This window comes from Syngnathus acus, chromosome 6 (genome assembly GCF_901709675.1).
Source record: "Syngnathus acus chromosome 6, fSynAcu1.2, whole genome shotgun sequence".
NCBI classification, from domain to species: domain Eukaryota; kingdom Metazoa; phylum Chordata; class Actinopteri; order Syngnathiformes; family Syngnathidae; genus Syngnathus; species Syngnathus acus.
The window spans coordinates 278,817-305,323 of record NC_051092.1 but is presented as its reverse complement, the minus strand read 5'-3'; the positions used below and the strand labels follow the sequence as shown (position 1 = coordinate 305,323).

The following is a 26,507-nucleotide window of genomic DNA, read 5'->3' as shown; positions in this document are numbered from 1 at the left end:
AATGCCTATTGTGAACATTGACATCTACCAAAACCTCAGGCAAAAAAGTTGACCTTCTGAAATGACGCCGATCTTATTTTGGGTGGATGGCAAAGAGTTGATTGGACATTCCGCCATCTAGCGGAAGAGCATTTCTTTGCTCCTCATTAGCAGCGACTGGAGCTCCAAGGACACACGGCTGCACTTTGCCTGCGGCACCAAATTGTGATACGTACGAGTCATTGACTTCAAAATGACATTGAAGGAAAAAATATCTTCTGGCACACTTCCAAACATTTTTGCCAACGTTTTTCCGGTGAGTCAGCAAGGACACGCACGTAATGCTAAGAAGGACCACAATGAGACAGAATAAGAAGATGAACGGCAAACAGAAACAAGTGCTGCACAAAAATATTGACAGCAATTTGAAAGTGACGTTCCATATAAAGTGCTTCTGATGTGACGGATGTGAGCAATATCTTTGAATTGTACGCAAAGCATCATTTCAACGTGCCTGCCTGCCTGCCTGCCTGCCTGCCTGCCTAGATAGATAGATAGATAGATAGATAGATAGATAGATAGATAGATAGATAGATAGATAGATAGATAGATAGATAGATAGATAGATAGATAGATAGATAGATAGATAGATAGATAGATAGATAGATAGATAGATAGATAGATAGATAGATAGATAGATAGATAGATAGATAGATAGATAGCATAGTGGCGCTTTCCTACCGAGCAAAGCTCGCTGAGGAAAATATCCGCATCACCTTGCTTTTGTTTTGCTCTTTGGCAGAATTGCAGCCGTCGCAAGCACGCATAGCACAACTTGTGCTTGTGCTCGTGCTCGTGCTGCTGCTGCTGCTTTCAAGAGTCGCTCTGCATTGCGTCGGAAGCTCCAACTCCTCCTCCTCTTCTCCTCTCCTCTCTCTCTTGCTCTCTCTGGCTCTGCCTCCCCCCCTCCTGCATCCATCCTTCCATGCGTCCACTTGCATGTAAAAACGCCGCAGAGGAACGGTTCTCTCCATCATGTATGTATTTCTTGCTCTTCTCTCTCCCTATTTTGGACGTTGGCCAAGTTCCACCGTGGTGGGCTGGCTCACTGGCTGGCTCTCGGCCGCTTTCCGCTGATGTCCGGATAACGTCAAGGGGCGCCGTATGGCTCCTTTAATGTAGCGGCCGCCCCGCCAGCGCACGGGCTTCCTTCCATCCTCCACCTTCGCCCACCCTGCCTCCCCCCCCCCTCCCTCCCTCCCCCCCCCCTTTTGGAATTGCAGCGTAAAAACACACACTCGCGCAAAACGCCACATCTCCTCCCGCAGTGCACTGTGAGGGAGCTTCTGCCCGCATCCCGCATCCCGCCTCGTCCTGCTGCATCCCGGCAGCCATGTGATTCTTTGGGATTTTTCTTGCTTGTTGTCGTTTTTCCTCCGCCCGCCGCCACCTCTCTACTGGACGGGAGCTGACATGTGAAACACTTCGCATGGATGCTTGGATCGGAGCGCCTCGGAGACCACCTCATCTGCCAACGTCACCCCGAGGTAAGACGCACCAAAGTATCTTGCGGCTCTCCGATAAATGTTTGACGCGAAGGAGGAAGCCGCACCGCCACGCCACGCCTGTGCTGTGCATCTAAAAAAAAAAGCTCCGGTATGAATGTCATGCGTCAAAAAATAGCGGGCCGCGTATGCCCTCCGAGCTCCAAACTTATGTCGTGTCATGGCTCCGAGCTGCAGTGATGAGGCAAGCGGAGTGACGGACGGGGACACTTTTTCAAAAGCCTTTCCTATGACTCCGAGCGCCTGGCTAATTGAGCCTGAGAGGAGCAGATAAATAAATAAGTAAAGTGGAGAAAATGCTGAGCAGGCAAATATCTTTCTCTGTTCGCTGTTTGATCCCATTACTCCCCCACCCTACCCCACCATCGTCCTCCTCCTTTTCTCCCCCCCCACCTCCCCTCTCCCCCCTCCCTCTCTCCGGATGGCAGAAGCAGCAGTGTTGGAGGGAGAGCGGCAATGGTCAAGTCAGCGAGAACCGCAGTGGAGCCGCACTGAGGCAAATTCAGCCGAGCAGCCCCCTCGTGTCCTGGGGGTGGGGGGGACATTCCCAGCACTTTGAGAGGCGCAGGAAGCCCAAAAGGTCCTAATCCGCCCCGGCCCTCACTTTGAAGGTCAGACTAACCGCATCCCCGAGCCGTGAGCGCCCGCCCGCCCCAAAATGACGGTGGTCCCGGGAGATAACGTGGACGAGACCTCGGCCGTGCCGGGCCACCCCCAGGACGCCTACCCGCCGCCTCCTGACCACAACGACCACGAGTGCTGCGAGCGGGTGGTCATCAACATAGCCGGTCTCAGGTTCGAGACGCAGCTCAAGACCCTCTCGCAGTTCCCGGAGACACTGCTGGGAAACCCCAAGAAGCGGATGCGCTACTTCGACCCCCTGCGGAACGAGTACTTCTTCGACAGGAACCGGCCCAGCTTCGACGCCATCCTGTACTACTACCAGTCCGGGGGGAGGCTGCGCCGGCCCGTCAACGTCCCCTTGGATATGTTCTCAGAGGAGATCAAGTTCTACGAGCTGGGGGCGGAAGCCATGGAGAGGTTCCGAGAAGACGAGGGCTTCATCAGGGAGGAGGAGCGACCCCTGCCCGAGAAGGAGTTCCAGCGCCAGATCTGGCTTCTCTTCGAGCACCCGGAGAGCTCGGGCCCGGCCAGGGGGATCGCCATCGTGTCCGTCATGGTCATCCTCATTTCCATCGTCATCTTCTGTTTGGAGACTTTGCCGCAGCTCAAGGAGGAACCCATGGGCCGCATGGAGACTATCGGCAACGTCACCACCTACTACAAACCAAACATCCTCACCGACCCCTTCTTCGTCATCGAGACCCTCTGCATCATCTGGTTCTCCTTCGAGTTGATCGTGCGCTTCCTGGCCTGCCCCAGCAAACCGGCCTTCTTCAAGAACATGATGAATACCATCGACATCGTGGCCATCATCCCCTACTTCATCACGCTGGGCACCGAGCTGGCCGAAGACCCCGACGCCGAGGGGGTGGGCGAGCAAGCCACCTCTCTGGCCATACTCAGGGTGATCCGTCTGGTGCGGGTCTTTCGCATCTTCAAGCTGTCCCGGCACTCCAAAGGACTGCAGATTTTGGGCCAGACCCTCAAGGCCAGCATGCGAGAGCTGGGACTGCTCATCTTCTTCCTGTTCATCGGCGTCATCTTGTTCTCCAGCGCCGTCTTCTTCGCCGAGGCCGAGGAGCAGGATTCCTTCTTCCGAAGCATCCCCGACGCCTTCTGGTGGGCGGTGGTGTCCATGACCACGGTGGGCTACGGCGACATGGTGCCGGTCACCATCGGCGGCAAGATTGTAGGATCTCTGTGCGCCATCGCCGGCGTGCTGACCATCGCACTGCCCGTGCCCGTCATCGTGTCCAACTTCAACTACTTCTACCACAGGGAGACGGAGGGAGAGGAGCAGGCTCAGCTGCTCAACGTCAGCAATCCCAACATCCCGTCCGACAGCAACTCCAGCCGCCGCAGCTCCTCCGTGGTCAGCAAGTCCGAGTACATGGAGATCGACGGGGACCTGAACAACAGCATCGACAACTTCCGGGAGGCCAACCTCAGAACTGGCAACTGCACTATAGCCAATCAGAACTGTGTCAACAAGAACAAGCTGCTCACAGATGTTTAGGCACCGCGACCACGGTGGAGCGCGCCGCCGCCGCCGCCGCCGCCGCCGGGCTTACTTAGGGCCTGCCTGCTAAAAAAATGCCCATAGAGAAGAAGCTAACACTTAGACTTAGACCACACTTAGGTAGACTAATCGATTCTTCTAATCCTGCAAGTACAGCGTATACCCGTCCCCCCAGACGCCTCCTCTCCAAACTAAAGAAGTATGGATGACCCCGCCCCACCTACCCTCCCCCATATACACAACTAGGTGTTAGGCTGCAGAGCACACTCTTGTCTTATCAGGCCATATAATGCATGGAATACCGAGAAGCAACGCTGCGGAAAAGTCATCGTAAAGCAAGCCAGCCACAGTACATGTTGCATCCTCACCACCGCAAAAAGGATCGAACCATTTTGCAAAAAGCACCTTATAGGAGGAAGACCGACCTGGATGTAAACATGTCCCCGGGACACGGGCGGTGGTGGAATGGCGGGCCGGCTGGCCGGCCAGCCAGCGATCTCCGCCAGCTTCCCGCATGACGACGGACTTTCCGTTTTGACGCATGCAACCAAACGTATACGTAATACTTGCCATCACGGAGCGGATCGCCGCCACCGGCGCCGCCGCCGCCGCCCACCTTTTTGCACCCGGATGAGGGCTTTGAGTTGACATCTGGGATTTGAATGTTCAGTCTTGAGGGGACAGACACTTTGGAAATGAGATCATAGCATGAGAAAGCGTAACCTGCATTATGTTCGACGGACTTTTGTATCCCTGCATATGTAATGCATGACACGAGTAAGCGACTCGTCAGGCACTTTGCCGTGTCCTTTTTGGGTCAGGGAAACGACTGCATTCCGACGTATCCGAAGCCACGCTGTAAGAAATCCAAGTAACCGCTGTCCAAACTGCATTTAATCGGTTCCAATAGCGCAGTGCATGAGCCTGGCTTCCATTTCCGCATCAGGTTTGCTTTTGGAGTGGGAAGGATTGGAATTCTGCTAGTGCCTTTAATTCCGCTCGCCGCCAGGACCGGTGGAAGTGCCTCTCGGTAGTCCTGGGACGTGTGAGGTGCTGCTCGAGATCATAATAAGACGACGACGACGACGGAGAAGAACCCTGAGCCGGCCGGATGAGTGGGCGACAATGAGGGAAAAAAAAAATATCTGAAGGACACGGATGGCGGCTCTCACGCACAAGCTGCTTTTGGCTTCATGACGCTTAAGCAAGCAGCCACGTAATGTACTTTCCATGTTTACCAATCCAAATCAAAAGGGAATCCTTGCAGGTTTTGGCCATCATTTATTCATGCTTGCCTTGCCTGGCCTGGCCTGGCCTGGCCTGGCCTGCCTTCTTTTTTTCTTTCTTTCTTTCTTTCTTTCTTTGCTTGGCTGCTGGCTTAGCTTTGTGCTCTGTGCTTCCAAAACAGGGTCTCTACCTCAGGCAGGTCGTCGCAAACGTGCTGCACAGGCGCATGCGAGCTTCGCTGCGGGCCTTTCTTCCTTGCGCCCATCTTCCCTTCAGTTCTTTTTTTGCTTCCTTCATACCACCCTTTGTCCCTTGCTTGCTTGCTTCCTTTCCTGCTTCAGTTATTTTTGCTCCCTTCCTTTGGTCCTTCAGGTATTTTTTTGCTCCCTCCCATCCTCCCTCGCTTCAGCCATAGCACTCCAAAGTGCAGCGGAGCAATCTGGAATGTGAGCGCCCCAAAGTACCATCGCCTTCACACAAGCACTTAAGGACAAAAGAAGGGAAAAGCAAAGAGTGGCACCGTCTCAAGCTCACGCGGCATCTCTTGCTTTGTTTTTGTCGCTGAAGCTACGCACAATCAGAATGTTGATTTGGATCGTGAGGAACCGTTTAGGACGTCGGCTCCTCCAACGCAACGCATGCTCTATGACACACACGCACACAGACACACGCACGCACACACACACACACACACGCATGCATGCACTTACACGCGCACACATCATCTTGGGCATTGCAGTACAGTGCACACTTTGCACATGCTTCATTTTGGCTGCAGTTGGTCATTTTGAAGAATGACATTATTTCATTTGGTTGATCCTGTTCAATAAGTCAATGATTGAATTTTTCACATTTTATTACTTTATGTATTTTGTACTTTTTTTTTTTTTAATCATAGTAGATAAGACCCACGGCAGCGAGGTTGGCACTTCAAGTTCAAAGTTATTTCCAAATGCATTTGCCATTTTTTTGGGTATTATTTTCGGACTATGCTTTTTATTTGACCTCAAAATGCAAGGACATTTCAGTGGACTGACAAAGTGAGCAGATCTTGTATCTAAAATGACACACCACTGCCATCTACTGGTGGTTGCGCATCACTAAAGTTGTTCCCAAGCTCTTTAACATTTCCGCTACAGCTAGACCAGACTAGAAAAATGAGTTTAGATGTACTATTTCTCATGAACGATTATGATTTTCGACATGGTTTAAGATATATATATATATATATATATATATGTATGTGTGTGTGTGTGTGTGTGTACGTACTCTTAACAGCAATACATGTGTCTCAAATGTTTTACTTGAGTGTGTGTGTGTGGGCGTGTGAGTAAAAATGTATTTTTAAATGGCGCAGACAAGAGAGCTGCTAAAATGTGCACATCTGCAGCTCAGTTGCTGCAAAATCACAGATGACAAATTGTTCCAGTAGAATTGAGCCACTGAGAGCTCGAGTGGGCTGACTCCAAATGTTGAGGTATTTTTTTCGACATCTCGTCAAAGATGATGATTTTGATGAAGTATAATGAATATTTTGCTCACAGCTTAAGCACAGCCTTTATTTGCAGTTCTGAAGTATCATTTAAGTTGCAAGTAAGAAAAGACAAAAATTGAGATTAGACTTTTGTGCAATAATGGACCGAGTCCAAAGGTTAGTTGGGAAAAAGAGCAAAGTAAAGGCATATTTCCGGAGAAAAAAAAGACACAAAGTACAGGGTACCGAAACGGTGGCGTAAAAACCGAGCTACGGATCGTACCGTCGCACCCCGACTTTGTTCCAAATGAAACATGAGGTGCGAGAACCGCCAATGACAAGACTCGGTGAATAATTGCCGTGCAAAATAATGGCCACAAAACAAATTGGAATAAGCTAGGGGTGGCGCAAATCATGGTGGACAGGATCCCCCCCAAAAGCTTCCAAAGTTTGCACGATGCGCTGCGACACGCCGTATTGATTGCAATCGATAGAAGGCCAGAAGGCCGTCCGTCGGCTTTTATGGACCTTTCAGTGGCGGCACTTAACGTGGATGAGTGGAAGACGTTCCCCCGGAAGACGCGGATGAGTGTTATGACGGGAAAAAGGGAGGGCCGTGTTTGCTCGCTTGTTATTTTGCGCCATCCCTGAAGCAAACGCGCTCGCATGGTCCACAGAAGACTGCATGAGCTTTGCCTTGCAACCAGGAGACGCGCTTTACGTTGGCAACATTTCGGAAAGCGGCTCTAGTTCGGGGTTTGGCGGGCAACAAGAACCGAGCGTTGAAGGGCTACCAGTAGCTGCGCACACTCAACTTTCTCCAATGAAAACACACAAAACGGCTTTTTTCTTCAGGACGTTTGTCGTCGGACACACGCGACCGGCGGTTGGCAGCGGGCCGCTCTGGAGCCAAAACAAAAAGGACTTTGCAAGTTTTCTTTTCACTCCCCGAGCAGAGCAAACGGATTGCATCATGGTTATGTTGTCATGTGTGTGTGTGTGTGTGTGTGTGTGAAGACAGAGGCATGGTCTGTGATCTATGCAAGGGTTCTCTCTAATTCCGTTTTGTTTTCTTCTTAGGTCATGTCACTTCTGATTTCATCTTCTATTTACTCCAATAAATTTTTAAGGATCAGCTCTTGTTTGGTTTTTCACTCGCTCACTTCTGGCAAAAATATAAACAGCCGAGTCAACTTCCTGTCAACTAAAACTTGACGAGACTGAAAAGACGACGACCGCTGGCTTGCGCCAAAGGCCGGACTAAAACCGGGCCGCCCAAAACAAGACCAGGCGCTCGTATCCCGACCGGAGTTGGCTCCACTGCCGTTCTCTCACTTCCTCTTGGACGGCGTCGTCAGCGTTTTGTCCTCTCGGCGGCGTTTCAAACAATCAATACACTTGTCACGTAAGAGAAAAGTACTCCTATCGATCATCTATCTGCGTGCAAGTCGCTGACTAACTCACGACCGGCCGTCCGCTTGAAATATTCAGCTTGAATTTTGTCACGTTAAGCCGAACTTGACGCTTTTATTTGAGGGCAAAGTGCAAGTGCAGATATGTACGCCTCCCAAAACTATTCGGGAGGCAATATAACCACATGGCATTTATGCTAAAAGCATGCTATGTTCATACTTAGCACATTATATTGATTCAACAAATGAATGACATTTCAAATTGAACATTGAATCCCCCAAAACAATTGAGGGCAACGGGGCATCTTCAGAATGTCATGGACGAGACAGAAAACAAGCGTGAACTTACTTTTGGGCAGCAGACGACGTGATTCATGCAATTTCTTGAGGACCTGGATTTGTGGAAGAGGTGGCGAGATTGACGCAAGGAGCTTCATTTTGAGCCATCTCACTGAAATATGGCGGTACCTTGAGATACAAGTAACGCCACAAATGAGTTTTCAAGATACGAGCCATTTTTCGCTTTGCCTCGTGAGCAGAAGTTTGAAATAGCGCTCGTGTATGGTGGCAGGTTGTACGTTGTAACTCACTTCACAACAAGAACAACTTGGCCTTGGGACTGCGCTCGTGGCGTACTGCTAACATGTATGGAGAAATCTATTGACGTGCTAACGTTAGCCTTGCTAGTCCGAGTTTTAGAACCCTCCAAACAGTCTGGCTCATGCTATGTCAAGACTTCCACATGTAATTACAGCTCGGCATATATACGATTCGATCTTACCTTTGGCACAATGGCGATCGAGGTTTTTTTTTCTGTAATAGGGGTTCTTTTTCTAAATCTTTTGGTGGCTCGTTTTCGAACCCCAAATGAAGACTAAAATCCCGCCTCCGCCGTAATCCCGCGCACGTTCGGCAGAAGACTCGAGGTACGTTCAGGGACCGCTCACAAAGTAGGACAGTTCCACACTCCCTACAATCGTAAGCTCATTAAATGCACCAAACGACACAGTTCGGCTTTTGAGAGCACCACAGGGGCTAAATGGAAACATTTTTATCGTTTAGTTGACGAACCAAAATCAAAAAAGCCATCAATTCAAGTTTCAGGGATGGATGGTCTGAGAAACACCTGGGTGTGTGTTTAGTCTGATGCGGTGGCTCTTCACTTTGTGACATCACAAGTTGAGGACAAGTTCGTTTTCTTGGATCAGTCTCTTCACGGATATGTCAAGGCGCCACGGTATCTGTTGTCTAAAAAAAAAACCTGAGAACATTCAGACACCTGTAAAATTGCGTTGAAAACAATAAGTAATTCCCACCAGTGCCGCCCGCCACTGTTTGCAGGAGGAAGCATTTCAGACGTGGCCATGCAGGCAAAATAAGTGGGCATGCGCGCGCGCGCACGCACGCACGCACGCACACACACACACACTCACTCAAGGTGGCAAAATGATTCACTCCTACTTGTGGTGCTGTGAGAACATTGGACGGCACATGGTGAGTGTCGTCCTCTGCAGATGCACACAGCCGGATAGGACAGACAGGCGGGAAGGCGCGCACGCACACGCACACACACACATACACAGCCCCCCATATTTTGACACCTCTCCTCAACCCATAAACCAGAAGCAAACCTTTTTTCCAATTTTTATGACCGCCCTTCTTCTTGGGGCCTCTCCAATGCTGGCAAAATGAAAAGCTCTCTCGGGCCGGCGACGACCTGCCCCGACTCCCTGTCCGTCGGAGCCCCCTTCTCGCTGAGCCACTTCCTGTTTGCATTTGCTCCATCAGGGTGGGCTGCTGACACACTTGTTTCATCATTAAGGGCACAGCCATCATTTTGTTTCAGTCAAAGCGAGTCGAGGGGCCCGGCGGCGGCCGAGTACTCACAATCGGGATGCTGTTTGAAACATGTCACATTTTTTGCTGGCTACATACCCACTGTAGATAGGCCACTTGACCAATGAATGGATGAAGGGATAGGTAAGATTAAGAGTCTGGTTAATTCACGATTCTTTTTGTTTTTTTCTCCCAAGAGACACTTTATTTCAAGCATGTTCCTACAAAAACAACCATGCCACAATTTTTGTACAGTATTTCAACAGCAATGCAGCATTGAGCTCAAACAACAACAAAAGAGAAAAGACTTCTGAGTTGAATTCCAGCGAGATTTGCGGAATCCTGCATTGGCCGCTCCAGTGGTCCCGGCCTGTTTAGGACATCCCACAAATAACAGACGTGAAACTAGACAAAAAAATAAATAAATACCGTTTTTTTCCGTGTATAATACGCAAAATTTAACTAATTTATTGTCCTAAAATCTGGGGTGCGCATTATACATGGGTACAATTTTTTTTTAATTTTTTTTTTTAATTTAATTTTTTTTTTTTTTTTTTTTTTTTAAGAAAATCATGGTACTGGTACGAGTATTGATTTATGTATTGCTCTCTTCTTGTCATGTTGTGAAAGAATGTGGGTTGAATAAATACCGAAAGAACAATAGTGTGTTTGTACTGTGCTCTGGTCATTTCGTCAAAGAAGGGATAATAGTCCTCTTCTCTTCTTGACTGACAATGAATGTGATAGTTTAATACAATCAGCAAATAACAAAATGCGTATTACAGGTAATATTTTATTTCACAACACTTTGCCTTGTTCCTTTCGTCTCTGCTGTTCACTTCAAACACGCTCCATACGAACGCAATGCTCTCGTATCAGACGCTTGCTCGATCACCTGCTCGTTTGCTGTCACAATGTACCCTACACAAATCCGAAACATTTGTTGCGGCTCCGAGTCACGACGAGGGGCAAGTTTTGGTTTCCAAGGGTGTTTTTATTCCTCTTCAACGTCTCTCCCATACAGAGCCGCCTTTTTCACATGTCCGCACGTCACTTTCCTCCCTTTTCATCTGATCGCGGTGGTGCCTTTATGGGCAGTCGGAGAAATGAACGCCAACAAAAAAAATACATCCAGCCTAGTTAAGACCATACCAAAGACTATAAAAATGGGACCCATTGCCTCCCTGCGTGTGTGACGATCATTGGGACTTAAAAAAAAAAAAAAAAAAAAAAAAAATTGGGTGCGTATTATACATGGGTACAGGCTTTTTCCCAGCATCAACATGCCATTGTTAGGGTGCGTATTATACATGGGGGCGTATTATACACGGAAAAAAACGGTAAATTACAAGTTAGACGACTCGCCTTGGCCATGCAGCCGCAACCCCTGTGGGGGGTCCGCTCCCTCGTGCTCGTCGGAACCAACGACTTTCGCCGTGCTAGCCCCGTGGTGACCATCTGCACGTGCCCCGACTGGGTGCCCAGGACGCTGCTCACACGTTTGCCTGCTTTGTGATGTTTTCACCGATTCACGACCACGGTCCATTGGGCGCCATTGAACTGGACTGCCCTTACACCTGGCTATGGACCCCGTGGAGGCTATTTTGTGTGTTTTGGGGTGTTCTCTTGTATTGAGCCTGTTGAGTTGCGCTTATGCCATCTGTGTGTCTTTTGTATACCCACTCTGTGGTATGGATACTGCTGGGGCCTGAATTTCCCCACCCCTGGGGATCAATAAATATTCAATCAATCAATCAATAAAATGGTACCTATACTGAAGCAACTATTAAATACACATTCTATTGGATAAAATGAGTTGATTAATAGACCAAATGAACTGATCATTTCATGCTTTTTTTATACTAATGCAGGTCTATCTTTTTCTTCCCCTTTTCTGTGACGTCACGATCCCCCCAACCAATAGCGTTTGAGTCAGCTCACCGCATACAAATAGCTAAACCGGCTTTTTACGCCAAAATACAAACAGAAAGAAGCGCAAACTGAGCAGCTCTTAAATTGCCAGTCCGTGAGTGCGATCATGTTGACTGCTGCTGGTGTGTGTATGTTATGAACAAATTCAAGCCGGCTGCTGTTTGGCGTTGACGGGACAAGGCTGTTGATCTCTTACTGTTGCTGGAGTGACGCTAGCTAGCTAGCTAGCGTGCGACGCCACGTACTCGCTTGCCAAGATCGTCTAATTGTGCAGACGTCTGTTCAGCTCACTCTGATGGCTACTGGTTCAACATTTGTTTTATTCATTTTTCTTTAATGCGAATCTTTTATCACACTATTGCGGCATTGTGGTATACTCGAATAGTTGTTTTAAGTTGGTAGCGTTTGAAAGCCTGCTTTGTAGAGCAAAACCCTCATATTTAGGCAGAGTGAGCCTACCGCGTCAACTCAGTAGAATAATCATTCGCACTAGAGACGACTCTGCTATTTTCAGAGGAATTCTACCAATAATCATGAGACGTACTATTGTATTATTGTTACTGAAAGTGTATGTACTCAAATAGCCAACAACCTGCGGTGAATGATGTCTTGGTGTGGTCATTTTTTAGGCTTTTCAACCTTGGACTACAACTCCCAGGAGTCTTTGGGAACGCGGAAACCCGAGTTGACAACTAGAGCCAGTCAAGCGGAGCGGCCTTTCCGTCGGGCTCAAACTACAGCCGGCATGCTTTTGTTCACGTTTTACTTTTAGAAATTGCATCTTACACGCACACACACACAAGCGAGCCGCCATGGGCACGGTCTTTGCCATTATTCTGGTCTTTGTCGGGTGTTGTAGCAATGTGGTGTTTCTAGAGCTGCTTGTAAGGTTAGTGGCGCACACACACGCACGCGCGCACACTTGCAAACTGGTGGCCTTCGGACCGTGCAACGTAACGCAAAAGTGAATCGTTCAAGTGCTGTAGACTGCCGTACCTCCATTTACCAGTTGATTTTGTTCAATGACCAAGCTTAAGCGAATTACTCGTCCAAAGCGTTTTTTGGTTTCACCTTTTTTCATCTCTAAACAGATCATTGTATTGCACAAAAACATGAACTAGGTTTTAAAGTGTCATTAGGGACGGCTGGATACGGTGTCCTTTTCGGGGCGTGGCCTAGTGAGTGACGTCAGGAGGAGTTCTGTTTGGGTCTGCTCATTTCATGTCAAACTATTTTGGCAGGGCAGCGCAGCGCAGCATGTCGGGATTTACTTTGCGATGCAGTTCGAGTTTGCCTTGTCCCTTCTTTGCTCTCCTCACTCAGAGATTTCCCGGGATGCGGCAACATCGTCACATTTGCGCAGTTTCTGTTCATCGCGTTGGAGGGCTTCATCTTTGAGACGCGTTTGGGCAGCAAGAAGCCCGCCATCCCCATCAGGTGAGCACTCTGGCCAGGCGTTGGGATTTGCGTGACTGGCGCTTTTCTTTCCCGCTTCCCCACCAGGAACTATGTGATCATGGTGACCATGTTCTTCACGGTCAGCGTGATCAACAACTACGCTCTCAACTTCAACATCTCCATGCCTCTGCACATGATCTTCAGATCGGTGAGAAAGGAGCACACGGTTGGAGGTGAGCTTGACGGCCTGCGAGCGTCACGGTGCTTTGTGGGTTGTCTGCTCGCAGGGCTCTCTGATCGCCAACATGATCCTGGGCATCGTCATCTTGAAGAAAAGGTGGCCGGCCCGTTGCGCCCGCCGTCTTCCCCTCGCCGCCTTTCTGGAGCTGCCCTTTGTCTTTCCGCAGGTATCCGCCCAGCAAATACGTCTCCATCGCTTTAGTCTCCGTCGGCATCTTCATCTGCACCGTCATGTCGGCCAAGCAAGTGGTGAGTGGCCTGCTCCCAATTCTCCCAAAAGCCTTTCTGACGTGGGCGGCGCGGCGCGGCTCCGCAGAATGCGGCCGACGTGGGCTCGGAGGAGGAGCCAGGCTTTCGCGCCTTCGTGCGCTGGCTCGTGGGTGAGCTTGGCCTCGACGGACGAGACGAGACGCGTCGCCCGCCTCGTCCCTAACGTTGGTGGTCCTTTCAGGAATCGCCATGTTGACCTTCGCTCTGCTGATGTCGGCGCGGATGGGCATTTTCCAGGAGACGCTCTACAAGAAGTACGGAAAACACTCCAAAGAGGCGCTCTTTTATAACGTGAGTACTGACGGCCTTTGTCGTCATCCTTGGCGCCGTCTGGTTGTTGTTGTTGTTGTTTTTCTTCTGTGTCCCACGCAGCACTTCCTGCCTCTGCCGGGCTTCCTGCTCCTCTCCGCCGACATCTCCGACCACTGCGTTTACTTCAGTCAGAGCAGTGAGTGGCAAATGTCAAGCTCCTGGAAAGCCTGTTAGCTTGGTGCAAAATGGCGTCAACTTGTCTGTCACCCCCCCCTGCAGCTGCGGCGCTTGTTCCGCTCCTCCGTGTGCAAGTTCCAATCATGTGGCTCTACCTGCTGGCCAACGTGGTCACGCAGTATCCTTTTGTGCCGGCGCGGGTAGGGCAGAGCGAGCGCTGCCCGCTTTGTTGTCCGCCTTGACTCAGCCCTCAGGTACGTGTGCATCCGCGGCGTCTTTGTCCTGACCACCGAGTGCGCCTCGCTCACCGTCACCCTGGTGGTGACTCTGAGGAAGTTTCTCAGCCTCATGGTCTCCATCGTGTACTTCCAAAACCCCTTCACGCCGTGGCACTGGGCAGGCACGGCCGTGGTCTTCGCCGGCACGCTGCTCTACACCGAGGTGTGGAGCGGCTTGACGGCGCCGAAGAAGAAGGCCCGCTGAGGAAGCTCTTCCAACATTCTGTACGGGGCGGGGGGGGCGCTTTGCGGCTACCCTTTGAAAAGCGGCGGCGATGGCAAGGAACCGACCGAGTACAAATTGCTGCGAAAATCTTCAGCTAGCTTCACTTTGCTGACTATTTACATTTAGGACCTCATCTCAAAACCCATGTGTGCTGTCCTTTTTGTTGCTTAGTCAAAATAGGATTGTTCCTTTTTTCACCTTAGCAATGCTACGGGATCACAGTTTTGGTTCAGCGGCGTAAACGCCAAGTGGACGTGAACCACTAGCGAGGTGGAACCAACTTTGGTTTCCTCGGATTTCCAAGTTAAAAAAGGGAGGTTTTTTTATTTATTTAAATGAGGTCTTTTAATGTGCCACCTTATCAAATGACATTATTGTATGCAATTGACAATAAAATGTCATTTTGGCACTTCAGTACATTTGGAGTCAATACTGTTTTCTATAAGTACAGGCATGGAATCAGACTTTCATTCCAGTTGGTAAAGATGATCTGAGGTAACAGATGTGACATCACAGCATCTGTACTCGGACTTGTGGAAGCATTCTTCGCATTTGTGCACGGCCCGCACATTGGAAAATTCCCCCGGCAAGGGGAGGGAAAGCGGAAATGGGATCTGCGCGTGGAGGGCAGGTGGCGAGTCACGGCGGAGGCATCCCATGGCCCAGGGATTCTTGGGCATTCTTCAGCCGTGAGTCGCGCATGGGGTGCGGGCGGGCTGGCTGGCTGGCTGGCTGGCTGGCGGGCGGGCTGGCGGGCGGGCTGGCTCCTTGCTTCCCGTAGTGTGAGTCAGACGACCGCAACGTGACGCGCTCCTCTCGCTCGGCCTTTGAGTTGAGCGCGCCGCAGGAAGCGGCTGCCGGGTGACTCACTGCGCTCGCTCCTCATGCTCATCCCAAGTACCCGCACTCTCTGCTTCACTACATGATACACTGCAATAGTAAAAAAGACAAGAGGCACTGATGAAAAAAGTGCAAACTCTTAATGGAACGAAAAACTATTTTTGTCGCACTGCATCAATCGAGTGGCTCAAGTCTACCTGCCTTGGCCACTAAGGGGTGGAAAAAGACGGACAAATATTCTGTTCATTGACATGGTTCAGCTCATCAGTACGGCACTAATATTAGTCGTTGCAGAGGAGAAAAGACAAATGTGTTTGTCTACATGTTTTGCTGCACAATTTGTGTTCAATCCGTTCCGCAACATAGATGTCGTTTAGCATGAGTGAAAAGCTAAGCTATGTGAAGAAATAGTCCTTCTCTGTTTCGTTTCCAAAGTACACGTCTGTTTTCAAATGGAGTGAGTAAAAGTCAATTGCTGTAAGAAAATAAAACTCAAGTACGCACGCTTGAAAAAACGACGCAAGTACACAAACTATAAGCACTTGTCCTGGTTTATTTCCAACAACTGTGATGGGACAGAAATTGCTTTGTCATGCTCCGTATGTGGGGATGCGTTGCTTTCTGTTTTGCGCGCGCGCGCGCGAGAGAGAGAGCGAAAGTGAACGTGCGCGTGGACCAGCTATCTCGCTAAAAGTGGGGAAGCAGAGGATGAACAGCTCACTGATGGTAAGATCTTGGAAAGAGGAAGGTAAGAGAAGGCTGGGCTCCTCTCCATCGCACGCATGCGCGATGCTCTGCTTTTATCTGGAGGGCAGCGATGGAGCTTCCGAGAAAGGAAGAAGCTCTTGTGTGCATGCATGGTAAGCATTCCAATTTCTTTCGACTGTTCAAGGATTTGATTTGTGAAGTGGCTCTCAGCGATGGCAGTCTACCTACCGACCACCCACCTCTTGCCTGGGGTACCTATTGCGTCACTTAGTTCCTCGAAAGAAAATGATGTCTGTATTGTCAAAGTGTTGTGTTGGTTTTGCTTAAAGCACATGTGTGTTTTTCTTTTTATGGTTAGCCAGCTTCAACTGGTAGTGAACCCACAACAGTTTGAAGCCACGTTTGTTTGCTTACTGTCTTTTGTTTTTTACTTGACTATCTTTTTTTTTTTTTTTTTTTTACTATCTGCCAAAGTATGTAGTGAGTTGCGTTTACTGCCAAAGCGCATCCAACCCCTCGTGGTGGTGGGTGATTCAGTGTGTCGGTGCCAGGAAATCGTTTGGCTCAGAACTGTTCTTGCACTTCAAATGAGCCTGCATGCGTGATTGGAGATGAGTGAGATGAAGATTGAGTTGATTTTCCGCCTCAATTTCCTCCACTGGCTATTTTTTGTCACTCCGTCGCTTCAGTAATTCACACGGCTGCCGGCGGTTGCCAGTGCGCGCCGCGCCGCGCCGAGCCGAGCCGACGCCCCTTCCCAAACATTCGCACAGCGGTGACGACGCATGACTCGGGCAGAGCGGGAGTGCAAGAGCCGACCTTCTGCTTACTGGCTGAAGCGTGATTGGAGAAAAACTACTCGTGACCTCCCCATACAGGTGCTGGAAGCAGTGCAGCCGAGAAGAGCGCGCGCGCGGGCGGTCGCGACCGGACGAAGAGATCAGACTCCTGGGAACACGTGAATACTAACTCGTGGGCGGCCCACGGTGGGCCCGATATTCCAGTCCACAAACGAATCGGGCTGAAGATTGCTACTACTCCTCCGAGCACACACTCGACTGTGTAAGAGCTTTTCTGGCCGCGCGTGTGTGTGTGTGTGTCAGAAGGATGAATGACGTGCAGTTTGTGGCACAGTTGTAGGCTTTTATCGTGCATCTTTCTGTAACTGTGACGTGCTGATAATTCGCAATGTCTGTGCCTTTGAACTTGAGCTCTCATTTTAAGGACCGCACTCAGAAACTGGTTTCATTTGGTGACGTAGATGTTTGTACCGTGTCTAGCACCACATGAAATTAGGGTTCTGGGAGGTGGACTCACACCATTTTCTCAATGTCCAGCTGTTGTGAAATGCGCTATATCAATGAAGTTGTATGTATTGTATTTGTGGGCCGCTCGGGTGGTAAAAGTGCGCGGTGGCGATTCAGTGCCTCACCAGATCCAGCAGATGGCGCTGTTTCATATTCATGCGGAGGAGCGGGTCAAATGCAAAACTCGATGTGAATAAAGTTGTCTTAATCCTAAACGGTGCTCTTGCGTGTTTGTGACTTTTAGTTGCTGTCATTGTCTTATATACTCTCGCCGTATTTTTTAAATGTCAGGTTGTCAATAATCGAAGTGGAATTATTTGATGGACGCCAGAATGACCGAAACACGACTAGTCTTCTTTGTAACTGTTGATACAAAAAAGATCTGATCTGTACTTGTGCTCAAGCGCAGTAAAGAATTGATGTCGCAGTTTCTTCCTGTATTTGCAAAGGAAGCGGAACAAGTTTGGAAGTTTCTGCTCCTTGGCTCCTCCCAGTTGTAGCGTTCTCTTCTCTGATAGGTCCATTTACAGTAATCCGCCATATTCAAACTTCCGCCGTGTGGCCTGTGCTCAGCTTTAGCAGTCTGTTGTCTTTGTTACATTTACAATTCATTTCCGTCATTCCGTTCTCGTCAAGGTTTTGTTTTCGAACCTAAGAAAGTTTGCTGCGAGATGGAAGAGGGGGAAGAAGTGAAAGCGGCAGCGCCGTTGGGGAAAAAGACGAAGCTTCGTCGGACGTCATCGAGATTGTCCACCGCCAGTGTCTGCAGCCTTGCTGAACCTTCGCCGAGAATGCTCCGCAGAAATAACTCCAACAAGTACATCAACGTGTTTAAACCGAACTACTGCACACTCCGTAGCGCTACTACGAAAACAAGAAACGTACAAAAACGGATTTCTTTGCTTGTTTGCGATTGGTAAACGATGCGTTCAAGTGCGTCCGAGAATCCGGACATTTCGGATCACATGACTCTAACTCGAGCGCAGCGTTTTCATCAAATCGATCGAAAGCTCATTTTAGCTATGCATGCAGCTAATGACGGTTTTAGGTCATATGGATGACCACTTGCATCCAAACGCAACAGTCCCGATCAAACCACACCAACAAGCAATAAAGAAAAATGTTCATCGGCTTGTGCGTACATTGCAGTTTTGTTCGGGGGAAAGAAAACACCGTTTCATATAAGGCCATTATCAGTTGAAATAACACATTCAGTTGGCAAGGATTCCAGATTTCTCCATTTACTTGAATTGTAACAGTAAGACACAGGATCATTCGGATCAACCCGTGGGTGTCATCCACTTAGCACCGAGTCCACGCTGAGACTCACGGCTGTTTTTTTTATTTTTTTTATAAATAGCAGCAGCAGCAGCAGGGTGCAGCTCGGCTTTGTAAACACACTGCGGATTGTTCACGCAAAATCAGTTCTTTTTTTTTTTTTGAACTTTCATTTACTCCGTTGTGTGTAGTGTGCTGCGCTGATGATTTGTGCCACTTCTTATTAGAGCTCTACTGCAGAGAGGAAGCTCCTTCACCTTTCTGACACCGGGGACACCTTGGGACTTCAGTCTGGTGAGTACAAGCTTAACACCACGCCCCCCCCCCCCCCTTTTCTTCAACCCCATAATTGAAGTGACGACAGATAAACAAGAACTCGTCCCGTTGAAACGCGAATATTGTGGCCGCAGAAGCGGAAACGCAAGGAAAAGGAAGACGACGCGGTCAGCCTGTCGGGTTTTGACCTGAAGGTCCTTGTCAATTTTGCACCTTTTTTTATTGGCTCAACTCGGACTCTCCAACGTCCTTACGAGCGTGCACTTTGTGGCCTCTGTCAGGAGCCGACAAACAAGAGAGGACGGCCGCTGGCCAGAGTGTCGTCTCTGGTCAACTTCATGTCTCCTTCCAAGAACGGAGCCGTGCGGCGCTTCGGCCAGAGCCTCCAGGTAACGCCGGCTGGACGATGATCACTCGGGCCTCCGTCCCGCAATCGGCCAATTGTCGAACTCAATGCTCAAGTTGCGTTCCCAGTCCATGTCGCTGCGAGGGGACGTCAAGTCTCCAGCGCTCCGCGGCAAGGCGGCGGCGGCGGCGGCTGTGGCGGCTGTGGCTCCCACGCCCAGCAAGCGCAGGAACAGCACGCTGTGGTCGGAGACGCTGGACGTTCACCAGAAAAGCTCCTTCTCCCCTAAGGAGATCAAGAGGCAGGAGGTTTGACATCCGGCAGCCTTTTTGGAGCAACTGGTGAGGAACCAGCACGGTAACCCGAGCGCTCTTCTTCCTTCCCCAGGCCATTTACGAGCTCTTCCGGGGTGAGCGGGATCTCATCGAGGATCTCCAGCTCGCACGAAAGGTTTGAGAGCTTTAAAAAACATCACGCGCTCATTTGCGGGCTCGGCAATAACTCCGGCTGCTGGGCCCAGGCGTACTACCACCCCATGCTCAAGCTGGCCATCATGACGGAGGAGGAGCTGGAGCACATCTTCGGCGATCTGGATGCGTACATCCCGCTGCACCAGGGTAGGTGGCGCCAGCCCGCTCCTCTTCTCTTTTTGCCGTTCCGTGAATCCCTGCATCTTCTTGGCGTGCCACATTTGCTGCATTTTCTGCTTCAATTCCATTGCACTTGATGTGGTGCCGTCTGCTCTGCCCGTCTCGGCCACCTGGGGGCAGCCTAACACAGACACCCAGAATGATTTCACGGCTGGCAATTGTTGAACATTTGATATTTGCGTGTCAAATGGCCCATCAGCCAATTGACGGCAAAATAATCGGGTCGGGTTACTCTCTCTTCACGTCAACATCCAATCGTGGGGTCTCGGCGACTTCACGCAGGTGCAAAGCGAGTCGATTTGAGCGCCGCTACGTTTGGATTTATTTCTTGCAGATCTCTTGGCGAAGCTAACCCACGGAACCAGCCCCGACGGGACGGTGGCCCAGATTGGACAAATGGTGATCGACTGGGTGAGCGTGACGCAGAGCGAGGCGCTCGCCCGCCAGGACCGGCCTGGCCGGGCTGTCGCTTTTGGCGCCATCAAAGCGTGACGCAGGCGGTGGTCCCTCCCTCCCTCGCTCCCTCCCTCCCTCCCGGCAGCTTCCGGGCCTGAACGCCTACATAAACTACTGCAGCAACCAGCTGGCAGCCAAGGCGCTCCTGGACCAGAAAAAGCAGGACCGGCGAGTGCAGGACTTCCTGCAACGTTGCCTGGAGTCGCCCTTCAGCCGCAAGCTGGACCTGTGGAGCTTCCTGGACATCCCGCGCTCGCGCCTGGTCAAGTACCCGCTGCTGCTGCGCGAGATCATGAGGCACACCCCCGCCGAGCACCCGGACGTCGCCAACCTGGAGAGGGCGGTAGGAGTGGCAGAAGCGCAAGCCGCTCGCTCCAAAGCCGTCCGTTCCTTCCTTCACTTTGAAGCCAAGCGGACGCGTTGTGTTTGGGCCGCCCAGGTGTGCATCATCCAGGACATTCTGTCCGACATCAACGTGAGGAAAGGCGAGTCGGAGTGCCAGTACTACGTGGACAAGCTGGAGTATCTGGACCCCAAGCAGCGGGACCCTTTGATCGACACCTGCCGCAGCCTCTTGTGCCACGGCGAGCTCAGGAACAAGAGCGGATTGGTGAGTGCGCGGCGTCCGCTCCCTCCCACGAGAAGAGGTCGTCTGCTTCCTGGCTCCGTTTCAAATGCAAATGCCGTGCCTCTCTCAGAGGCTGCACGTGTTCCTGTTCTCCGAGCTGCTGGTCCTGACCCGGCCGGTGACGCGCAACGAGCGCAGCCTCTTCCAGGTGTACAGGCAGCCCATCCCCGTGCGAGACCTGGCGCTGGAAGACCTGCAGGACGGCGAGGTCCGCATGGGGGGCTCCTTCAGGGGGGCTTTCGCCAGCGCCGACAAAGGTGCCTCACTCGCTCCATCATTTTTTCGGACTTTGCAATTTGCATAACTGAAAGTAGCACGTGTTCATTTCTTTTGTATGTCCTCAATGGTTTTTCTTTTTTTTCCTCTTTCTCTCCCTCCAGCAAAGAACGTTTTCCGCGTGAGCTCTTCGGACCCGTCCCACGGCCAGTCGCACCACACGCTGCAGGTCAACGACGTCTACCACAAGCAGCAGTGGCTCAACTGCCTGCGCGACGCCACGGCACAGCGCCACGCACGGCGTGACGACGGCGCCCCGGCCGCCGGCGGCAGCGTCGTCGCGCGGGCCAAGCGCCGCTCGTCGGTCGTCTGCGACGAGAACTGTCCGGTGGCGGGGCCTCAGCTCAGGCCGCAAAGGTCGCGGCGCTCCATCAACAGGAAGGAGACGGGAGTGTAGAGGTGAACGGCTTCACCGCTTATCCCGTGCGTGTTTTGTTTCAAATCCTTGTAGCAGACTGAACATAAGACACCAAAAAAAAAAAAAAAAAAAATCCGTCCATGTTTGTCAGTCATGTGCTGTATGTTGACTAAGTTTGCGATTTGCAGCCGCTCGCTCTAATGATTCAATTTCCAATCATTGGTCTGAACATTTTTATTTCTTTTCAAAGAGAAAAGTCACGTGACATGGTAAGAGAGAGGCCGCCGGACACCAGATGGCTTGTGATGTTTTTTTCTTTGGTCGCTCGCGTGCCCCGCGGGGTGGCACAATTTGTTTGAAAGACTTTTTTCATGTTAAATCGGTGCCGTAAAAAGCAACCATTTTCCCACCAAATAAGTGAAATTAGATCATTGAATTTGCCCTTTTCTATGTGTGTCAGTCCCGCTTAACATTTCTTGTTTACGTCGTTGCAACTTTGCATCATGAAATGACAAACAGTTTTTATTTTCTATTTGACCAGCAAGCCTTGAAATGTAATGTGTCAGAGGGAATGCTCTGCGAAAATGAACACCTGCCGCCGCTTTGTCTTTGAGATGAGTGTGATTGCTTGTATTTGCTGAACAAATAACAAAAAGGGAGCCCATCTTTCCTCCACAAAGAGCAGTCTCCTTTATTATCTTGGCTAATACGCAATTCACAAAGGGAGAACCATCTGTGTGATTTGCAAATGTACATCCTTACAGTATATATATATATATATATATATATATATACACACACACACCTCCACTCCACCGCAGGTTTGCTATTTTGCAGCATTTTTATCGATACATATATACAGTTTGTAACTCTTGTTTGGGCTCAGGGTGTTTTGGGTGTCATTCCACTGTTGACCACTAGATGGTGGCACGCCATGATGTTTGATGCTGTTCATTTGCAAGAAGAAGAGTGAAAACAGGAATCATTCCAAGCCCAGCCTTGTTTTAACTAAAGGTTTTGTCAACAGATGTAGTAGGTGGGTTCATTTTTTTTTTTTTCTTGTGTACCTTTGGGAAGGATGACTGTCGTATCTTGTCAGATGAAAAAAAAAAAGGGATTTGTTTACTGTTAGCAGAACAATATTGCTGTTTTTTTGGATTTCAATGATTGCAGGGGCGTAAGCGTCACACTCGAAAAGTCGGGCGGCACATCTGGCTTCGGTGGCCAGTCCATCAAAAAAAAAGATCCCAACGTGCCTGCGTGAGTGAGGCTTCCAAAACGCTGGTCAGACTTGGAAGACGGGAGCCGGGGCGTACGACAGAAAGGCGAGCGTGCGTTTGGGCAAATCCAGCTGGGAGAAAACGTGGAGCGCCTTCATGCCCAGGATCCTCCTCAGGGCCAACCGCGCCAGCTGCTGAAGGCTCAGCGGCGTGTCTGCGCCACAAAACACACAAGGTAGGCCAATGCTGATGGTTAGCACTTGCCACACGGTGACTCGACTTTTTTGCGAGTACGACAAAACATCCCAATTGTTTGTGGCAGCCGAGCGTCGGTGCGTGCGTGCGTGCGTACCCTGGTAGAAGCGAAAGCAGAGATGCGCCGGCGATCCGAGCAGCGCGTAGTGGACGGCCTTCTTGTCTGCGTTGTCTCGGGCGTGCAGGTCGGCGCCAAACTCCACCAGCAGCTCGATCAGCTCCACGTGGCGCGCCTTGGCGGCGGCGTGGAGTGCCGTCCCGTGGAGCTTGGCTGCATTTACATTGGCGCCTTTGAAAGAAAATGTCAGCTGCGCTGGAACACTGGAAGACCTGATCAAATTGGGAGGCCGGGCCCGGGCGGGCCGGGCCCGGGCGGCCCGGGGCAGGCCAAGGCAGGCCGGGGCAGGCCGGTTGCAGGCCGGGGCTGAAAAAATACTGGACAAAACTCGAAGCATAAAACAGGTGCCAAAAACATGACAAAAAGATCTGAAACACTGCCAAGTGAAGGTGGCCCGGCTTGGCATTTTTTGTTTGTTTTCCACTGACCGGCATTGAGGAGCACTTTAGCGCAGAGGTAGTGTTTGCTGGCGCAGGCCACGTGCAGCGGCGTCCCGTAGCGGCAGTCGTGCGCCTCCATGGAGGCGCCGTGCTGGATCAGCAGCTCCACGCAATCCAAATTGCCTGTCGACAAACATTCCAATTAGATTGTCGTTTTTGGAAACATGCCCTGTGATGTATTGAGTGGACCTCGAGTCAGGTCGGTGCCTTTAAGAGGCGGGCGCACGGGGCCTGCCTGCCTGCGTGGCTGCCTGCGTGGCTGCCTGCCTGCCTGCCTGCCTGCGTGCCTGCCTGCCTGCCTGCGTGGCTGCCTGCCTGCCTGCGTGGCTGCCTGCCTGCGTGGCTGCCTGCCTGCCTGCCTGCGTGGCTGCCTGCCTGCCTGCGTGGCTGCCTGCCTGCCTGCGTGGCTGCCTGCCTGCCTGCGTGGCTGCCTGCCTGCCTGCGTGGCTGCCTGCCTGCCTGCGTGGCTGCCTGCCTGCCTGCCTGCGTGGCTGCCTGCCTGCCTGCCTGCGTGGCTGCCTGCCTGCCTGCCTGCGTGGCTGCCTGCCTGCCTGCGTGGCTGCCTGCCTGCGTGGCTGCCTGCCTGCGTGGCTGCCTGCCTGCGTGGCTGCCTGCCTGCGTGGCTGCCTGCGTGGCTGCCTGCCTGCCTGCCTGCCTGCGTGCCTGCCTGCCTGCCTGCGTGGCTGCCTGCCTGCCTGCGTGGCTGCCTGCCTGCGTGGCTGCCTGCCTGCCTGCCTGCGTGGCTGCCTGCCTGCCTGCGTGGCTGCCTGCCTGCCTGCGTGGCTGCCTGCCTGCCTGCGTGGCTGCCTGCCTGCCTGCCTGCGTGGCTGCCTGCCTGCCTGCCTGCGTGGCTGCCTGCCTGCCTGCCTGCGTGGCTGCCTGCCTGCCTGCGTGGCTGCCTGCCTGCCTGCGTGGCGCCTGCCTGCGTGGCTGCCTGCCTGCGTGGCTGCCTGCCTGCGTGGCTGCCTGCCTGCGTGGCTGCCTGCCTGCGTGGCTGCCTGCCTGCGTGGCTGCCTGCCTGCGTGGCTGCCTGCCTGCGTGGCTGCCTGCCTGCGTGGCTGCCTGCCTGCGTGGCTGCCTGCCTGCGTGGCTGCCTGCCTGCGTGGCTGCCTGCCTGCGTGGCTGCCTGCCTGCGTGGCTGCCTGCCTGCGTGGCTGCCTGCCTGCGTGGCTGCCTGCCTGCGTGGCTGCCTGCCTGCGTGGCTGCCTGCCTGCGTGGCTGCCTGCCTGCGTGGCTGCCTGCCTGCGTGGCTGCCTGCCTGCGTGGCTGCCTGCCTGCGTGGCTGCCTGCCTGCGTGGCTGCCTGCCTGCGTGGCTGCCTGCCTGCGTGGCTGCCTGCCTGCGTGGCTGCCTGCCTGCGTGGCTGCCTGCCTGCGTGGCTGCCTGCCTGCGTGGCTGCCTGCCTGCGTGGCTGCCTGCCTGCGTGGCTGCCTGCCTGCGTGGCTGCCTGCCTGCGTGGCTGCCTGCCTGCGTGGCTGCCTGCCTGCGTGGCTGACCTCCATCGCCCACGCATCATGGCGCACGTGCTGATTTTGCTGATGTGAGCTACCTCGCAGACACGCCTCGTGCAGCGGCGAGAAGGTGAAGAACGGCGGGTTGACGGCGGCGCCGTGCTCCAGCAGCAGCTTGACGCACTCCGGGCTGCCGGCGGCGCAGGCGTCGCACAGCGGCGTGCTGCCGTCGATGTTGCGGGCGTCCACCTGTGGGCTCATCGGGGGAAAAAGCCCACCCTCATCAGCGGAATTTGACTTTGTTTTTTCCAAAAGACTTGTTTTCATTTCATTGACCATCACTTTGAGACCAAATCATTCATCTTACAAGGGACAGGCGATACGATCCGGTCACGGCTTCAGATCTCTCTCTTCCCCCCCCCCCTGTATTTGAGCATCCTGGTTGCAAAGTTCTGACCTGCGCCCCGGCGGCCAGCAGCAGCGCGACGCAGCGGGCGTGTCCCCGGACGCAGGCCTCGTGCAAGGGCGTGACGGAGTCGACGGCCGGTGCGTCGACGGCCGCCCCGTCCCGGATCAGCTGCTGCAGCCGCGCCGCCCTGCCTTGCGCCGCCGCCTCGTGCACAGCCGACCGCTCCGTCCAGAAGCCCAGACCGTGAGCTGCACGGGGGGCAAGCAGTCAGTCAGTCAGTCAGTCAGTCAGTCAGGTTACAAGCAGAGAGAAGTGGAAAGTGTTGAGCGAATCCGATCAACACGTGACGACGTGCTGACACATTCGGAATTGATTGGAATGGCATTATTTATTTGTATTATTTTCGGGTGAAAATGGGGGAGACAACTTTGACAGCTCATTCATTTTAAAATCAACATTTCTTCTTTTGACTTTAGCATCATTTTCAATTGGATTGGATTTGTATAGTTCCATTTTATTCACAAAACAAGTGATGAATTGTTGTTGCAAGGCAAGGCGCAGTTCTTTCTTTCTGTTTGGAACGGCAACTCGCAGAGTGCTAAGCTGCTTACCGATGTCTCCGTACAAGGACGGCCTGTTGCGCGTTATCTCCATGCCGTCATTTTCCTCGCTCGACCGTGCACCGTCGAACATTCAACGGAGGATGCAAGTCATTGCGACCCGAAAAAGCCGTCGACAGGCCGGCCACATCGAGTGAGCCAGCGGCAGCGGCAGCGCGCGGGACGTGGCTGCAAAAATAAAGCCGTGCCCGCCCGCCCGCTCGCTCGCTAGCCCGCTCGCTCTCCCGTCCGTCCGTCCGTCCGTCGTTCAAACGAGATCGGGCGAAAGCAAAGAACTCTGGGAAGTGTAGTCACCGCATACAACGTGACCGCAAAGACGGAGGCTATTTGTCGCTTCTCGGTCGTATCTTTGCCACTTTTTTGTCCGATTTCTTGGGGCTTTCATAGATTGGTAATTGAAAGGATACATATACGTTTGTATTTTGGGTCAGATTTATTTCAGCTTTTTGAGAGACTTTTTGTT

General features: G+C 52.0%; 4 protein-coding genes and 1 long non-coding RNA gene across 7 annotated transcripts; 4 read left to right on the top strand and 1 right to left on the bottom strand.

Moving 5' to 3' along the window:
- Positions 1-466: 466 nt before the first annotated feature.
- On the bottom strand, positions 467-26,219 carry asb13b (ankyrin repeat and SOCS box containing 13b). 2 transcript variants are annotated; one of them, XM_037253924.1, is made up of 7 exons: positions 26,036-26,219; positions 25,473-25,672; positions 25,114-25,264; positions 23,554-23,688; positions 23,105-23,296; positions 22,785-22,966; positions 467-505 (listed from the first exon to the last, which is right to left on the bottom strand). In XM_037253924.1, exons 1-6 carry the CDS (start codon positions 26,115-26,117, stop codon positions 22,818-22,820), a joined length of 909 nt encoding a protein of 302 aa, XP_037109819.1. In that variant the 5' UTR covers positions 26,118-26,219; the 3' UTR covers positions 467-505; positions 22,785-22,817. The 2 variants fall into 2 exon arrangements, with proteins under 2 accessions (XP_037109819.1, XP_037109818.1); XM_037253923.1 differs by lacking the exon at positions 467-505 and having other exon boundaries at positions 22,593-22,966; positions 26,036-26,159.
- Positions 761-4,817, top strand: LOC119124183 (potassium voltage-gated channel subfamily A member 1-like). 2 transcript variants are annotated; one of them, XR_005098213.1, is made up of 3 exons: positions 761-1,526; positions 1,973-4,545; positions 4,634-4,817. XR_005098213.1 is itself a non-coding variant. In XM_037253881.1 (2 exons), the coding sequence occupies exon 2, from the start codon at positions 2,203-2,205 to the stop codon at positions 3,682-3,684; it is 1,482 nt and encodes a 493-aa protein (XP_037109776.1). In that variant the 5' UTR covers positions 761-1,526; positions 1,973-2,202; the 3' UTR covers positions 3,685-4,817. The 2 variants fall into 2 exon arrangements, 1 of the variants encoding a protein (XP_037109776.1); XM_037253881.1 differs by having other exon boundaries at positions 1,973-4,817.
- Positions 12,125-14,821, top strand: slc35b4 (solute carrier family 35 member B4). The gene is made up of 10 exons (XM_037253919.1): positions 12,125-12,457; positions 12,892-13,005; positions 13,072-13,174; positions 13,254-13,303; positions 13,374-13,455; positions 13,523-13,586; positions 13,658-13,767; positions 13,849-13,924; positions 14,008-14,083; positions 14,160-14,821. The coding sequence occupies exons 1-10, from the start codon at positions 12,381-12,383 to the stop codon at positions 14,386-14,388; spliced, it is 981 nt and encodes a 326-aa protein (XP_037109814.1). The 5' UTR covers positions 12,125-12,380; the 3' UTR covers positions 14,389-14,821.
- On the top strand, positions 15,962-17,483 carry LOC119124226. Its single transcript, XR_005098223.1, has 2 exons — positions 15,962-16,109; positions 16,836-17,483. It is a non-coding gene; the product is annotated as an uncharacterized LOC119124226 (long non-coding RNA).
- LOC119124176 (neuroepithelial cell-transforming gene 1 protein-like) lies at positions 17,794-22,150 on the top strand. The gene is made up of 12 exons (XM_037253871.1): positions 17,794-18,081; positions 18,770-18,836; positions 18,953-19,012; positions 19,100-19,207; positions 19,293-19,472; positions 19,552-19,614; positions 19,685-19,781; positions 20,149-20,225; positions 20,356-20,613; positions 20,710-20,880; positions 20,969-21,155; positions 21,279-22,150. Exons 1-12 carry the CDS (start codon positions 17,936-17,938, stop codon positions 21,569-21,571), a joined length of 1,707 nt encoding a protein of 568 aa, XP_037109766.1. The 5' UTR covers positions 17,794-17,935; the 3' UTR covers positions 21,572-22,150.
- Positions 26,220-26,507: the final 288 nt, after the last annotated feature.